Source organism: Salmo salar, chromosome ssa28, assembly GCF_905237065.1.
Source record: "Salmo salar chromosome ssa28, Ssal_v3.1, whole genome shotgun sequence".
Classification (NCBI taxonomy): Eukaryota; Metazoa; Chordata; class Actinopteri; order Salmoniformes; family Salmonidae; genus Salmo; species Salmo salar.
The window spans coordinates 5,292,896-5,309,938 of record NC_059469.1 but is presented as its reverse complement, the minus strand read 5'-3'; the positions used below and the strand labels follow the sequence as shown (position 1 = coordinate 5,309,938).

Below are 17,043 nucleotides of genomic sequence, written 5' to 3'. Positions count from 1 at the left end.
AGTCGGCCGTGAAACTTTTAAGACCGCAATTCGGAAGGAAAACATTGATGGTCCCTGAAAGGTTTTAAAATGACGGATGTTCACTACCGATGTTCGAACGAGGCATCGCTGACGAGTGAGTCTGTGTCTTAATGATGATGTGGGTATTTGAAGTTCAGATTGGGCACATTGGAAAAGAACAGAATATTCAGAAAGGTATACGTAATGGGTCGACCTCAGCACTAGCCAAGTGCATCTGTATACAATGGATTCGTTAGCTTTCCCTACCTCTGGAAAAGAGCATCTGCTAAATGACCAAAATGGTACGGAAAATGTAGCCTAAATCTGTGTGTCTAGTGAACAATCCCAAACTAGGTCCATGTCGTTCATTATGTAATGATGGAACTGTTATTACAGATTCTTTGATTCATCCATTTTATTGCCTTTTGTGTATATATATATATATTTAATCTTCTTCATTTGAATGACTTCTTTGGAAATGCACTTTATATAAAAGTTTGATTTGATTATGTAGAGAAGCCGTGGTGCTCAGAACGTCAGGAGAGTTGCCTTACCGGACTCCCCTGGCAGAGACAGCCCAGTAGCAGAGCAGTGTAGGAGGCCACGATGCTGTCCTCCATGTGCTTCCCAGCATGCTGCAGAGCTGCAGGGGGAGAGAGGAGAAAGAGTCGCCAATTACTTCAACCTCCGATTCAGCAATGCCTCATTTATAATGCAAACATAGGTTCTACTCAATCTCTTTTCAGAGTTACCTAATGTCAGTATGGATCTATTACTTGGTTACTTAATTAGTTAAAACTTTGTCTTTATTTATTTAGCCTTTATTTAACCAGGTAGGTCATTACCTTTGGTAAGGTCTAGCTCCTCGTTTTCCTCCTCCTTCTTGGCCTTCTCCTTCTCGCTGACGGCGTTGGTGTTGTTGTTCTCCGAGGCCACCCACTGGATCTCGCCACCAGACTCCTGCCACTCGCCGCTCTGGTCCAGCTTGGGTTTGGGCACGTCGTTGATGAAGTCATCCGTCTCCGCCTCTGCCGCTATGGCCGCTTGCTCCCGCTGGAGGAAGAGCTGAGGGCGCAAAACGCATACGGTCAGAAAAGTTTGCGCTTGCATGTAATCAGTTCATCCACCCTTCCAGATCTATGCCTACGAGATCGTATAACGCTCACTGAAAATGTACGCGGTCTCTATACAACCTGACCTATGAACACGCGCACACACACCACATCGGCTCTCTAACCCACCTGCACCAGGGCAGCGATGGCGGTGAGCGATCCTTCCGTCTTGAGCTCCTCTTTGTCAGCCACCAGGACAGAGTTGAAGGGAGCTCCTCCGTCCATCTCCATCTCCATCAGACAGTGGCGGTTCCTAGCACTGTACTCCACCAGGTTGATCAGCAGACCCAGACCCTGCATGGAGAACCATCACACTTGAGACATACACATATACACACCTAGAGTACCATCACCAAGACCAGACCTTGCAGACACCAGTTGCATCCCAAATTACACCCTTTATGGGCCCAGGTCAAAAGTAGTGCACTTGAAAGGGAATAGGGTGCCATTTGGGAAGCAGTGACAATCCCACCTCAAAATGGACAGACACACAGTCCAATATCATCCCCTACACTTAAACCCTCCTCTATCAATTAGGTCGAGTTGAAACATATTCAAGTAAGTTCCTTACAGAGGAATGGTAATAGAACTGGGGACAAAAACAACAAGAAAAATCTAGGAAGTCAGGGCCCGTATTCATAAAGCGTCTCAGAGTTTGAGTGTTGATCTAGGATCAGTTACCTTTCAGATCACAATGAGTACAATTACATGGACAGGAGAGACCTGATCCTAGATCTCATACTCTGAGACACTTTATAAATATGGGCCCTGCAAACCCATCTAACCAAAGCCATGGCTGCAATGTGATACTTGGGTAATGACGACGCTCACCAGTACTCGGATGTCGAACCTCCTCTCCTGATGAAGGTACTGTGGGACGCGGAGCACACAGTTCAAAGCTGTCATGATCATGTCCTCCTGCTCGCCTGTCTTCGTGCTTCCCCACTCTACACACACAAGGGGTAGAACATACAGCTGTGACGATACCAGTACTGCGATATTTTCTCCATGGCATAAATGAAAACATGAAGTAGACCAAACTCTTTAGTCCTTTAAAAACCTGCTGTTAGTAAAATACTGTGTGCTATAGCTTGGAAAATAAATAAAAATGTGAATCACGATGACAACAATGTTTGTTTCCAACATTAGAGCCATTTTCCTAAAGAAGTTAAATCTGCTTTGTGTTATGACTCCTTGCCATGATGCTAACAAGTACGGCGATACTGGTATTGCCCCGACCCTAGTAAAACAAAGTTATGACGGGACCTCAACAGTTATGTGCATAACCCATTTTTGGGAAGCTGAATGTCTTTAGGTGTCATCTTAAAGCACTTCTATGAACGAGCGGCGAGTGCACAACGTAGTGTAGGTATTAGAGATTCTGGGTTTGAGTCCAGACTCTGTCGCGACCGGGAGACCCATGGGGCGGCACACAATTGGCCCAGCATTGTCTGGGTTAGGGGAGGGTTTGGCCGGCAGGGATGTCCTTGTCCCATCGCGCACTAGCGACTCCTGTGGCGGGCCTGGCGCAGTGCACGCTGACACGGTCGCCAGGTGTTTCCTCTGACACATTGGTGCGGCTGGCTTCAGGGTTAAGTGGGCATTGTGTCAAGAAGCAGTGCGGTTTGGTTGGGTTGTGTTACAGATGGTTGGGTTGTGTTACGGAGGACGAACGGCTCTCGACCTTTGCCTCTCCTGAGTCCGTGCGGAAGTTGCAGCGATGAGACAATTGGATACCACAAAATTGAGAAAAGGGATGAAAAAATAAAACACTTAAAAAAAAAAAAAAAAGATAGTGTAGGTATGCAAATTTACTCAATAACCATCATAATTGACGACCACCGAAGGGAGTGGCATTGGCCCTGTCTGGTCAATCTATATCCAGATGATACAGTGTGTGTGGAGCTCTCACCATTGTCGTGGGTGAGGTTGAGCAGCACGCCGATGATGGCCTTCATGCAGTCCTCCACGGCCTTACCCACATTGCTGTGGCTGGCGTATGGCAGGGCAGTGCCCGCCGAGCACAGGGCACTGTTCACCTCAGTCTCCTGGCTGTAGCGCTGGATCATCTCCTCGCAGTGCCACAGGGCCCTGTCGACAACACACAGGGGCAATGGGTTAGCACGCCCGCATGCTTCCCATCCGAAACAGTTTGTGCATATGTTATGACGACATTGTGACATTTTTGCTTGTTTTGGTCTTCGGCAAGGTGTTCTCTCTCTCTCTCTCTCTCTCTCTCTCTCTCTCTCTCTCTCTCTCTCTCTCTCTCTCTCTCTCTCTCTCTCTCTCTCTCTCTCTCTCTCTCTCTCTCTCTCTCTCTCTCTCTCTCTCTCTCTCTCTCTCTCTCTCTCTCTCTCTCTCTCTCTCTCTCTCTCTCTCTCTCTCTCTCTCTCTCTCTCTCTCTCTCTCTCTCTCTCTCTCTCTCTCTCTCTCTCTCTCTCTCTCTCTCTCTCTCTCTCTCTCTCTCTCTCTCTCTCTCTCTCTCTCTCTCTCTCTCTCTCTCTCTCTCTCTCTCTCTCTCTCTCTCTCTCTCTCTCTCTCTCTCTCTCTCTCTCTCTCTCTCTCTCTCTCTCTCTCTCTCTCTCTCTCTCTCTCTCTCTCTCTCTCATTGGTTAACAACAGTAAGGATTCTTCAAATAGGTGTTTGTTGTCATTAAGCAAGAGACTAATTGTTTTCATTAACATATTTCACTTAAGAAATACTGCACCAAACATCCTAAATGCAAAAGCGCGTGACAAAGAGCTCTCAAAATCAAATTACATTTTTCTTGAGTTATCTTAGATCAATTCTGACTATTTTAAAGCTATGGTGTCTCAAGATGGACAAAATACTATTGCCGCTTTTTAAATTTGTTTTTCAAGTTAAGATCTTTTAATAAGGGAGTATATGCGAGCACACTCGATTGGTTAAAATGGCGACACCAATAAGTAATTCGTTTATGTATCAAGTCAAGCACAACATCAGTATTGAACTAGAGGTACTCGGCTATATAGCCAATTTCCATTTATGGTCCCTTATGCCAATGTCTATTCAAGCTTGATAGTTTCTCATTTTGGCATTGAACTTATAGCCTGCCGATGTTGTGCTGGGAAAGAATAGTCTTCATATTTGATGGGAGGATCGTTTGATTGACAAAAGACTGGACTGAAAGTATATGGAAGCGGGCTCTGGAAGGACTTCACATGGAATTAAAACACTAACAAACAGAGTGCGTCTGGAAAATAAGCTTTAAAAAAGTCAAAAAGGGCAACAATTCTTCCTATGAGATTGTTGTATTATTCAGAAACCGTGATGGTACATGGGAAACAGGCCCGCAAAAGATACAAAAGCAATAACACGTCTCTAGTGTTTCTCTTCGCATATAGACAGAGCCCTACACCATTAGTCAGACAGCATCCCCGCCAATACCTTTGAAAAAGGCAGTGTGCAGCGGGAGAGAACGGAGCGTAAATTTAACCTATAACAAAAAGGTTAGCAACAGCCGCGCACGCCGGCTGCATGGCTAACCAGAAGCAAAACAGCTTCATGCAAAATAGCAAAATAATGAGATTAGAGATAATGGGGGTCATTTATTATTAAGGCAGAGAGGAGAGCGGAGGAAGAGTTCATTCATTAGAGTGGGGGGGGGTGGGCGGTTGTTAATGAGGGCATCTGAGCTGCTGTGTGGCTCGACCCCTCTGATTTCTCCCCCCCGTAATTGAATTAGCGGCTAGTGAATCCTCTGTGTAAAATCTGACAGCGGTTCTTTCTTTTACCCAGTCGGAGAGGCCTCCTGGCTGGGGGTGCAAGGGCAGTTCACAAAGGGTGAGGCAGGGGTTAGGAACCAGAGCAGGGCGGTCAGGGTCCCGGCTGCAGTCAACGCACCCTGCCTGGGACGAGGCTAATTCAGTTAAAGACGGAAGAGTTTAAACAGATAAGTGGCTGTGGTGGAACGAGGCGGGTGGGGGACTGGGACGCTTGGGGGGTGGCTGACCCTTACAAGGGGAGAGAAATGGGGGTATTGATGGAGGGCTGATGGGTCCAGCGGGGACACAGAAGTGGCAGAGTTTGCTTTACAGAGGGGAACACGGACAGGGCGAGGGCGGATACTGTGATTGACAGTGTTAAAAATGTGGAAACTACAAAACAGAGCTCCATACAGAAACTTTTGTGCATGAATTATCCTTGCGATATAATCTGTCAGTGAGGAGCCAAGTGCATTTCAATCAATATAAAAAAGGCAAATAAGATCTATGTGAATACTTGGATTGGGATGGAAAAAAGCTGTGTAAACTTAAAGACTAAGATAGAACAATTTTTTAAATAAAATCTTTGAGCACTAACAAATCACCAAAATAAAAGCTAAACAGTCAAAAATCAATGAATTTAGCAATATATATTTTGTTATTATGTTTGAGCAAAAGACCACGCATTAAACATGGAAAAATGCATCGGATTACAGGACATTAGCTTTAAAACTGCACAATTCTCTCTCAGCTCTATTAACGTGGGCCTCAAATTCTCTAAAAATGCAGGCACGACGACAGGCTGATCGCTCCCCCTGCCATAACGACCACCTACGCCCCTATTTGATCCAGAAAAAAAACCTGATGGCAGCAGTATTCTAAGTCTGCAGCTGTAAAGGCTGATAGGAGTCAGTGGCTCCTGAAGCAGTCAACTGATGAACCTGTAGGTTCATGCTCTACAACATTCGCAGAGTACGACCCTGCCTCACACAGGAAGCGGCGCAGGTCCTAATCCAGGCACTTGTCATCTCCCGTCTGGATTACTGCAACTCGCTGTTGGCTGGGCTCCCTGCCTGTGCCATTAAACCCCTACAACTCATCCAGAACGCCGCAGCCCGTCTGGTGTTCAACCTTCCCAAGTTCTCTCACGTCACCCCGCTCCTCCGCTCTCTCCACTGGCTTCCAGTTGAAGCTCGCATCCGCTACAAGACCATGGTGATTGCCTACGGAGCTGTGAAGGGAACGGCACCTCCGTACCTTCAGGCTCTGATCAGGCCCTACACCCAAACAAGGGCACTGCGTTCATCCACCTCTGGCCTGCTGGCCCCCCTACCTCTGAGGAAGCACAGTTCCCGCTCAGCCCAGTCAAAACTGTTCGCTGCTCTGGCACCCCAATGGTGGAACAAGCTCCCTCACGACGCCAGGACAGCGGAGTCAATCACCACCTTCCGGAGACACCTGAAACCCCACCTCTTTAAGGAATACCTAGGATAGGATAACGTAATCCTTCTAACCCCCCCCCCCTTAAAAGATTTAGATGCACTATTGTAAAGTGGTTGTTCCACTGGATATCATAAGGTGAATGCACCAATTTGTAAGTCGCTCTGGATAAGAGCGTCTGCTAATTGACTTAAATGTAAATGTAACTGTGGAGGGAGGAGAGATTCACCAACCTGATGCATTGAATCAGCACTGCTACCGATCAAACACAATGATGCCGTCTGGTGATACAGGACTGTGTGTGTGTGTGTGTGTGTGTGTGTGTGTGTGTGTGTGTGTGTGTGTGTGTTCGTTCACGCTCATACAGGACACTCACTTGGCTGAGGAGCAGATAAGCTGAGAGTCCTTATAAGCAATCAGGTAGCCCTGGTTCTCTGGGTTGTGAACAGTTACCTGCGCAAATCAACAAGACAGAGAAAGTTAATTACACAGGGAATTCAATGTATTAACAGTTCATCTCAAATCAAGAGCACACAGAGCCCCCTATAGGAGACTCACATTGGATTCACAGACTTGAGTTGATCAGTAATCTAACCTCAGCAACCTGCTATCTAAATATACACTGTAGTCTGGCTGAAAGTGAAACAGAGCACAACTGCAGGCTTAGAGGGGCATGGGCAGCTGTTACAAAGATCAACATTTCCCATCAATACTTTATAATTGATCTTAAAGACACGCTTCGGAAGTTTTGTGACTAGTGAGTATTTTTTTTAACCTCCCGGTTTGGCCTGGATGTGTCAATGTGTAGTTCATACATGCATAATCTATGAGCAGAATTACTGTTTTACCTCAATCAGCCACGAAGTCCCTAGTTTGAAAGCGACTGTTTACTGGAAGCTGTACGGCGCCATTTTCCCTACATTAACCCTCGTGGGCCAGCCCCCTAGGAATTCGAGTTCCAGCCAATGAGAATCAGCCCCTTGTCATTTGAGTGACAGCTAGCAAGATGCACACAGCAGAGCTGAAAGAGAGCAATGACGTGGTGCACATATCTGCACGTGTGACGTAGTACGCAATTTGATGATCACTTTTGACTCATGAGCGCCACTTTCAGAACTACTGGCTAAAAAGTACTGGAGAATATCTTTACATTAAGATATAGTAAGGGCTATGACTGGGGCTCCTGACCCTGATTATGAATTGATGTAATTTTCAGCCTTCTAGTAGTCAGAAGTGTTGTCCAACACAGTAGTGTGTGTGTGTGTGTACACACACGTTTTCCTACCTCATCAGAACTACGTCTTAACATGTGACCAGAATTTGGGCTGGGCGATATATCAAATTAATTTGAATTCATGTTTTAGCACAATGTTTCACATCTCCTTGACTCCTGTGCTGTATGCACCTTCCCACACAGACACCAAGCCCCTCCCCCTGCCACTCACAACAACGAGACGAAAGATCACTTCTTCCTCCCCGACAACAAGCCGTTTCAACTCGCTATTTGCATTTGAGGTTTAGTCCGACATAAAAATGGGTCATATGGACACCCAAGCACGTTGAGACATTTCACTGTAATAGAGAAGTTAACCTTTGACCTTTGTAACTTTTGTAACGATACCCTTAAGTCTCAACTCCCAAAATGTACAACAGAGCAGACCCTACTAAGACAAGAGTATCTTAAAAAAAAAAAAAAGATTTTCTTTCTTTTATAAACAATATAAAAACACACACATACAAAACGACAATGTCATACAAACCTTAACTACATCACACCTGCCCAGACCCCACGAGCACATACCGCCCGCATCACATTCCGCCACGTGGCCTGAAACGCCACCATTGTGTTTCTCTCCGTAGGCCACGCAATTTCTATATCTAAATAGCTCATTTGATTTTTCCATTGTGTTGATGGCAGATTGATTACTACTTATTTTTGTTTAAGAAGGGAGTATCAATTAACATGATTGTGGAAAATGCATGATCGGTTTGTCATACGCGGCATTGCAGTACCACTTACAGCTAGCAGCATTTCAGCCACAGACTTATGTGCAAAGCAATCTAGTCTGTTTTAGAAATGTGAAATGAGCATCAAAAGATGCTTTTGCCAAATCCTTATACAAATTCATCTTCGGATCCAGGTAGATGTTCAAATCAAGTGGCCCATCTAAACAAAGTGAACAGGCTGCTGTTGTTCAAACAGATGGAGACAGACAGGAGGGTGTATTCATAAAAGTTCAACTGTTCTACCTTGTTGGCAAGCAAATAGATCCAATTTGGCTAGACTTGAAATATAAAGATCAGCTGGCTACTGACTAGTAGTGGGCTTGTGCTTGAGAGATTGTTTATGAGACCTGTGTTAATGTTCTATAATGCCTGTTACCAGAAGTTGGCCATTATTAGTGGATGTGCAGAGTTCTGGATACATTTGTAATGAAAAGGGCATTTTCATATATAGACTTGAAAGCCAGATTAGTGATTATTGCCACAAAGCAGGTTCAAATGAGTAGAATTTTACAAGCCCTGAATTCATTATATTATTCCCAACTGTTTGAAATGCAGTGTATTGACCTTTAACTGTGCAACAAAAGCTTGTAAAAAATAAATCGATTTTAGGCCATGTCGCCCAACCCTAACCAGAATGTCCTGACAAGGTAGGAAAACAAGAAATAACATTTTCGAAAAGAAAGGACTTTTTTCATGTCCTGAATTTGTTAAAAGGCTTTCTTAGGCTTAAGGGTCAGGGAAAAACTGGTTTTTGAATGGGAATACATTTTCACTCGCCAAAAAGTCCAGAAAATTCACAAAAACAAAGCTTGTGTGTGTGTGTGTGTGTGTGTGTGTGTGTGTGTGTGTGTGTGTGTGTGTGTACTCACGCTCTCCAGCACACGTAGACACCTCTCGGCTCCCCACAGCGATGCCACCAGCTTCTCCTTGTCATCCTCGTGGCTCAGGTTCTCCACACATTCTTTCACTGCAGGAAACAAGATGGTTCAACCTCTCAACCCCATCGATCAGGTTAGAATGAAAAAAAATGGAAACGCCATTGAAGAGCCATGACCTCAACCCCATTGAACACCTTTTGAATGAATTGGAACGCCGACTTCGGGCAAAGCCTAATCGACCAACATCAGTGCCCGACCTCACTAATGCTTTTGCGGCTGAATGTAAGTCCCCGCAGCAATTTCCAACATCTAGTGGAAAGCCTTCCCAGAAGAGTGGAGGCTATTATAGCAGCAAAAAGGGGGGGGACCAACTCCATATTAATGTACATGATTTTGGAATGAGATGTTCGACGAGCAGGCGTCCACATACACTACATGACCAAAAGTATCATTTTTGGTTGTTGCATTGGCTGCGTCTCAATCCACCACATCTGCCGATGTCGGCCATCCACATTTGCGGTGAAAGGTGGCAGAGCTACGGCAGTATTAGTGAGACCATGAGACATCCAGAAAATCCTTCTGACGAAAACGTCCAGTGTTGAAAAGGTTTGGTCTACAAACTAATATGACCACACGGAAAGATGACCCTCACGAACATAATGGTGTTCTCCATTTTGCTCTACGACCCCCACATGCATCACGGGACTTGTCTAAAGTCGGCCCGCCGATCTGCCAACATCTGTCTGTAGCGTCAGAACTGTTTGGGATACACACTAATATGACCCGCCTGTGGAAAGGGGAGACTCTCACGAACACGTTGGTTGTTTTGGTCTTGCACGCCCACAAGCCTCGTCTGAAAATAGCCCTGTACCAGTTAAAATGTTTAACGGAAGTACGCAAAACATTAGGAACACCTGCTCTCTCCATGAGATTGACCAGGTGAAAGCTATGATCCCTAATTGATGTCACCTTTTAAATCCACTTCAAATCATTGCAGGGTTCCCGAGTGGCGCAGCGGTCTAAGGCATTGCATCTCAGTGCAAGAGGCATCACGATAGTCCCTGGTTCGAATCCAGGCTGTATCACATCCGGCCGTGATTGGGAGTCCCATAGGGCGGCGTCCGGGTTTGGCCGGAGTAGGCTGTCATTGTAAATAAGAACGTTCTTAACTGACTTGCCTAGTTAAATAAAGGTAAAATAACAAAAAAATGTAGATGAATGGGAGGAGACTTGAGACAATTGAGATTGTGTAGGTGTGCCATTCAGAGGGTGAATGGGCAAGAAAATATTTAAGTGCCTTTGAACGGGGTATGGTAGTAGGTGCACGGGTTTGCGTGTGTTAAGAACGGCAACGCTGCTGGGTTTTTCACACTCAACAGTTTCCTCTGTGTATCAAGAATGGTCCACCCCCCAAAGGACATCCAGCCAACTTGACACAACTGTGGGAAGCATTGGAGTCAACATGGGCCAGCATCCCTGTGGAAAGCTTTTGACACATTGTAGAGTCCATGCCCCAAGGAATTCAGGCTGTTCTGAGGGCAAAAAGGGTTGCAACTCAATATTAGGAAGGTGTTCCTAATGTTTTGTACACTCAGTGTATATGGAAGTAGTACAGTGCCAAAAAAAAAAGAGGGGTTAAATATGTTAAAATATAAAAAAACAATTTCCTGGTCTTATCGCTCTCAGATATAGGACATCGCCTTTTGACTGTTTTTCCATGTATGAATCGGTTATTCAATGCGTTTCTATGGGCAAGACAAATTCAATGTTTAATCAAATATTCAAATATTTTATTTCTTTGGAAAACTGCAAACTCATTCCTTGGAGGGCCTAGCGTCTACAGGTGTTAGTTTTTTCCTTTCAATGAATCCCTAAACAACCAGGAATGGGGAGTTCCTTAACCTGTTAGGGCTAGGGGGCAGTATTGACACGGCTGGATAAAAAAACGTACCCGATTTAATCTGGTTACTACTCCTGCCCAGTAACTAGAATATGCATATAATTATTGGCTTTGGATAGAAAACACCCTAAAGTTTCTAAAACTGTTTGAATGGTGTCTGTGAGTATAACAGAACTCCTATGGCAGGCCAAAACCTGAGAAGATTTCAAGCAGGAAGTGGCCTGTCTGAGAAGTAGTGTTTCATCTTGGCTCTTTTTATTGAAGACTCAGGATCTGTGCAATAACGTGACACTTCCTACGTCTTCCATAGGGTCTCAGAGCCCGGGAAAACGTTGAACGATATCGAGGCAGGCTCTGGCTGAAACACTACTATGGGCTTAGGCGCGTGCCCGCTTCGACCGAATGCTTTGTTTTCCTTTGTCTGTTTATCTAAACGCAGATTCCCGTCGGAATATTATCGCTTTTTTATGAGAAAAATGGCATAAAAATTGATTTTAAACAGCGGTTGACATGCTTCGAAGTACGGTAATGGAATATTTAGAATTCTTTTGTCACGAATTGCGCCATGCTCGTCACCCTTATTTAGCCTTTAGGATAGTGTCTAGAACGCACGAACAAAACGCCGCTGTTTGGATATAACGATGGATTATTTTGGACCAAACCAACATTTGTTATTGAAGTATAAGTCCTGGGAGTGCATTCTGACGAAGACAACAAAGGTAAGAACATTTTTTTTATAGTAAATCTGACTTTGATGAGTGCTAAACCTGCTGGGTGTCTAAATAGCTAGCCCTGTGATGCCGGGCTATCTACTGAGAATATTGCAAAATGTGCTTTCACCGAAAAGCTATTTTAAAATCGGACATATCGAGTGCATAGAGGAGTTCTGTATCTATAATTCTTAAAATAATTGTTATTCTTTTTGTGAACGTTTATCGTGAGTAATTTAGTAAATTCACCGGCAGTGTTCGGTGGGAATGCTAGTCACATGCTAATGTAAAAAGCTGGTTTTTGATATAAATATGAACTTGATTGAACAAAACATGCATGTATCGTATAACATAATGTCCTAGGGTTGTCATCTGATGAAGATCAAAGGTTAGTGCTACATTTAGCTGTGATTTGGGTTTATGTGACATTATATGCTAGCTTGAAAAATGGGTGTCTGATTATTTCTGGCTCGGTACTCTGCTGACATAATCTAATGTTTTGCTTTCGTTGTAAAGCCTTTTTGAAATCGGACAGTGTGGTTAGATTAACGAGAGTCTTATCTTTAAAATGGTGTAAAAGAGTCATATTTTTGAAAAATTGAAGTAATAGCATATCTAAGGATTTGAATAACGCGCCACAGGATTCAACTGGCTGTTGAGTAGGTGGGGCGTCCCACCTAGCCCATAGAGGTTAATAATTAATAACCTTAATTCAATCACATACAAGGTAGGAGTGAAAACCCACAGACACTCGACCCTCCGTGGAATGAGTTTGACATCTGAACTTCAAAATCAAATAGCTAAACGATCCTTGGCATCACCATCTTAAAATAATTATACATGTTAGTTTAGTAGAACCTCCCCGCCGGCTTAGACTCTTGGGGGTTAACCATGACTGCTTCTGTAAGTCGCTCTGGATAAGACCACCTGCTAAATGACTCAAATGTAAATATCTAGGTCTAGCTTACCTTTATCCACTATGTGGTCCAGGCCTCCCAGGAGCCTAAGCTCCTCTTTAAACCAGTCCCCAGCCCGCTTGGAGGTCAGCGATAACAAGGTCTCCATGGCTAAATGCCCCGTCTGCGAACACACAGGGAGTAATGAAAATATACTTACTTCACACACACGCACAGGGTATAAGTAGACATGACTGACTCGGTGTGTTGTGATTCAAAGACGCTAACTATGACAGACGATAACAGGGTGAGGAATTGGAAGAAAGAAATCTAGATTGTCAGGAGAATTCTAGATTGCATGTAGGTAGAGTTCGGGTCCAACCACAACACTGACATCTTGAATTTCACTGTCGATAGATAGAGATATTAATTATGAAAGCGTTAGCTTCTAACGTTACAAATTTTAAAACAAACTGTTGAGCTCAGATGATAAGCAAACATTCAGTTCTTCCACCAACATTCAATCAGATTCTCTAATGATTAATTCAACATGGAAGCTTACAAAAATATAAAAGAGAGTGAGTCCCTGTGATTATTCCGAAGAGAGACCGCTTGAATTCATCAAAATCAGTTGGGGTGGGCCTTGAGGCGAATGGTCAGTCTGCTCTCTATGAAGAATAGGGCTTCATCCCAAATATCACCCTATTCCCTACATAGTGCACTACTTTTGACCAGAGCCCTATGGATGACATTTGGGACACGGACTAGAAAATCAGTGGAGAGGATATTTATAGAAGGAAAGGAAACCAAAAGGCTAAAAAGCCAGATATCAAGGGCCATGTCATCATGTCTTCAGATTAAACCTGGTTTTAAATGCTGTGCAGTTCCGCCAGTCCCAATTCAAATACATTCTTTCCATTGGCTCTAACGTGCAAAGCCATTGTGTGTCAGGGGCGACTGTTCATCTCTCTCTACATCTCTCTCATTTCACAAACAAAAGTCATGTTTTTTTGGTGACCGTCACAGAGACCTCTCATTGCATCAATCAAGCAGTGTTTTCCCCCAACAATGTCTGAAATAATTATTCAAAACATGGCTTACAGCAGCCACGGCCATTAGAGGTGCCAAAGCAGGAAGATTATTAACGTAAATCCAAGATTACATCTACACAACACCTGCTAATCCATACTGGTTTAAGGCCTGCATTTAAACCTCTAGTAGTCCATCTGCCACAGGACAGAGGGGGAGGAGAAGAGTTAGAGATAGACGGGGAGAAAACAAGGAGGAGGAAAGAGTCTCGGGCTCTGAGCTACAGCTAGTCTCCATCCTGTAATCATAGACCAGAGTTATATTCATTAGGCACCCCCCAAAGAAATAATAACTGGCCTGAAACGGGGAAGGACTACCTGAACTTGTCCAACAGGAAACACAAATTTTTGTTTTCCGTTGCATGCCCTAATGAATATGACCTAAGGTAGACTCTCTCTAGGGAACCCGTACCGTGATGTTCTCCAGGTCCAGGTGCTTGTTGTGCACCGTGTCGCACAGCTTGCGGATCTTCTCCTTGACCTTTGACATCTCCTTGGCAGTGAGCTGGTTGTCCTTGGCCACAGAGTGGTCCCCCTCCAGCTCCAGCAGGCGGATCATCAGGTCTAGACTGGCCCGGTCCAGGTCCATGTTGAGTCGGTCTCGGCTCAGGATGTACATCAGACTGGCCGTACACAGGGAGAGGTTCTGGGAGGGGGGGGAGTAATGGAGAGAGAGGGAAAAGGGAGGAGGAGAAAGGATACGTGAACCTGATATCCAGATTTTAAGTTGTGTTACTAAGCGCCAATGCCTTTTGTCACTTGGCAGGCTCCAGTTAAAGGTTTGAGCTTCAATACTGATCTGACAGAAACCAAGTCGAGTCAGCCACAATCTCTGGAGGAGCAGCCTTAACTTACCGGGTGCTGTGGGGCATCGTTGAGAGTCTTGAAGACCTGGGCCACCTTCCCTCTGGCCCGCAGGTGCATTCTGAAGCTGGGCATGGCACACCTGGTGGCCAGGCTAATGATACTGCAGGAGAGGAGAGATTAATAAAGTTGAATTGAACAGAGAAGAGGGGAGAGGGGGGTCACTCTTCTGCTAGATCATCGTCCAGTTTGCCATCATCTGATGGGAAAGGCAGTGGTGCATATGCTGCGAGGAAAACCGTGCTGTTAACCGCAAACCTAGGATCAGATGAACATTACCTTAATCATTATTTTAAAGCTGGAATCCTTAATTAACCTGTCTGGGCTAGGGGGCAGTATTTTCACGGCCGGATGAAAAACGTACCCAATTTAAACAGGTTACTACTCTGGCCCAGAAATGAGAATATGCATATTATTAGTACATTTGGATAGAAAACACTCTGAAGTTTCTAAAACTGTTTGAATGGTGTCTGAGTATAACAGAACTTCTATGGCAGGCAAAAACCTCAGAAAAATCCAAGCAGGAAGTGGAAAGTCTGAGAATTGTAGTTCTTTTGATTCTCTATCGAAACGACAGTGTCTGTGGGGGACGTTGCACTTCCTAAGGCTTCCATTGGCTGTCAACAGCCTTTAGAAAGTGGTTTGAGCATTCTCCTGTCACTGGGCAAATAATAGGAGCTCAGTTACTGAGTGGTCTGCCTGGCAACAAAGTGATTGGATATGCGCGGTCACGCGAGCGCGCCGTTCCTTCTTTTTCTTCTTGAATGAATATGCTATTGTCCGGTTGGAATATTACCGCAATTTTAAGTTAATAATACCATAAAGATTGATTTTAAACAGCGTTTGACATGCTTCTAAGTACGGTAATGGAACATTTTGACTTTTCATCTCTAGTTCCGCGATCGCGCGTTATGCCTTTGGATAAGTGATCTGTACGCACGAACAAACGGTAGGTATTTGTACATAAATATGGATTATTTCAAACAAAAACAACATTTATTGTGGAAGTAGCAGTCCTGGGAGTGCATTCTGACAAAGATCAGCAAAGGTAAGAGAATATTTCTAATACTAATTCTGAGTTTAGGTTGCCCCGAACTTGGCGGGTGTCCTGAATAGCTCGCCGTGATGGCTGAGCTATGTACTCAGAATATTGAAAAATGTGCTTTCTCCGTAAAGCTATTTTATAATCTGACACAGCAGTTGCATCCAGGAGTAGTCCATCTATAATTCTTTAAATAATTGTTATATATTTTGTCAACGTTTATGATGAGCATTTTTGTAAATTGATGTGCACATTCACCAGACGTTTTGGTGGGAATACATTTTCTGAACATCACGCGCCAATGTAAAATGCTGTTTTTGGATATAAATATTTACTTTATTAAACAAAACATACATGTATTGTGTAACATAATGTCCTAGGAGTGTCATCTGATGAAGATCGTCAAAGGTTAAGGCTCCATTTAGCTGTGTTTTGGGTTTTATTGACACATGTCCTTGTTTGGAAAATGGCTGTGTGATTATTTTTGTCTATGTACTCTCCTAACATAATCTAATGTTTTGCTTTCGCTGTAAAGCCTTTTTGAAATCAGACTATGTGGTTACATCAAGGAGAAAGTTGAATTATGACATTTTGTTATTTTTGAATTTGCCGCCCTGATATTTCACTGGCTGTGTCCCGCAGGTGGACGCCAGTGTCCCACGTAGCCCATAGAAGTTAAAGTGGAACTCTAGCCTCCGTTTCACCTCATTTACCTGATTTACTTACAAAGGCACATCTCAATAGGTGGTCCAGGTATGTCATGACAGTAAAAGTTCAACAATTTCTGTCAAAGCATGTCTAACGGTGAAACTGCCACATCCGTTTGCAATATTACAACAAATTTACAGCAAACAAACACTTTTTCCCCTGACATCATTGACAAAACAGAAAAATATGCACTCCAATTTTCATTACCAAGTCGTACGACACTCCTCACCTCCACATTGTCTACAAAACAAAAACAATAAGAACGGCCATGGGGCGGACAGTGGTGTCATTTCCACTACTGCCGATTCCATCTTTAACCATCAATGAGATGCCAAAGAACCCCGTATCAGTAGTTAAAGCATTAACTAGCAGCTAGTCAGCTGGTCTTACCTAAGGCAGCGTGTGTTGAGGGGCTGGCCACTCTTCAAGCCAGTGGCCAGGTACTCAAAGTCATCGGTGAACTCCTGGTTCTCGCCAAACTCCACCACGTCGTTGAAGTGCTTGACATGCTGGACTACTGTGTATAGCTGGAACAAAGTGTTGATGTCATGTCAATGCATGCTGGGCTCATTAAATCACATGGTACAATGCATTCGTAAGGTATTCATACCCTTTCTCCACATTTTGTTGCATTACAGCCTTATTCTAAAATGGATTAAATAAAACATCCTC

The 17,043-nt window shown here is 44.1% G+C and overlaps 1 protein-coding gene across 3 annotated transcripts in view; it reads right to left on the bottom strand.

Annotated features, from left to right (window-relative positions):
- Positions 1-17,043, bottom strand: part of LOC106589362 (wings apart-like protein homolog) — a 53,518-nt gene that overhangs the window by 3,504 nt on the left and 32,971 nt on the right. For all 3 annotated transcript variants that reach the window (XM_045710037.1, XM_014179235.2, XM_014179236.2), the window contains 11 exons: positions 16,762-16,898; positions 14,613-14,724; positions 14,170-14,403; positions 12,742-12,853; positions 9,155-9,252; positions 6,655-6,731; positions 3,025-3,203; positions 1,944-2,059; positions 1,242-1,406; positions 846-1,065; positions 555-643 (listed from right to left, as the gene is read on the bottom strand). In XM_045710037.1, the coding sequence (XP_045565993.1) occupies positions 555-643; positions 846-1,065; positions 1,242-1,406; positions 1,944-2,059; positions 3,025-3,203; positions 6,655-6,731; positions 9,155-9,252; positions 12,742-12,853; positions 14,170-14,403; positions 14,613-14,724; positions 16,762-16,898 (1,539 nt within the window). The remainder of the gene's footprint in view (positions 1-554; positions 644-845; positions 1,066-1,241; positions 1,407-1,943; positions 2,060-3,024; positions 3,204-6,654; positions 6,732-9,154; positions 9,253-12,741; positions 12,854-14,169; positions 14,404-14,612; positions 14,725-16,761; positions 16,899-17,043) is intronic.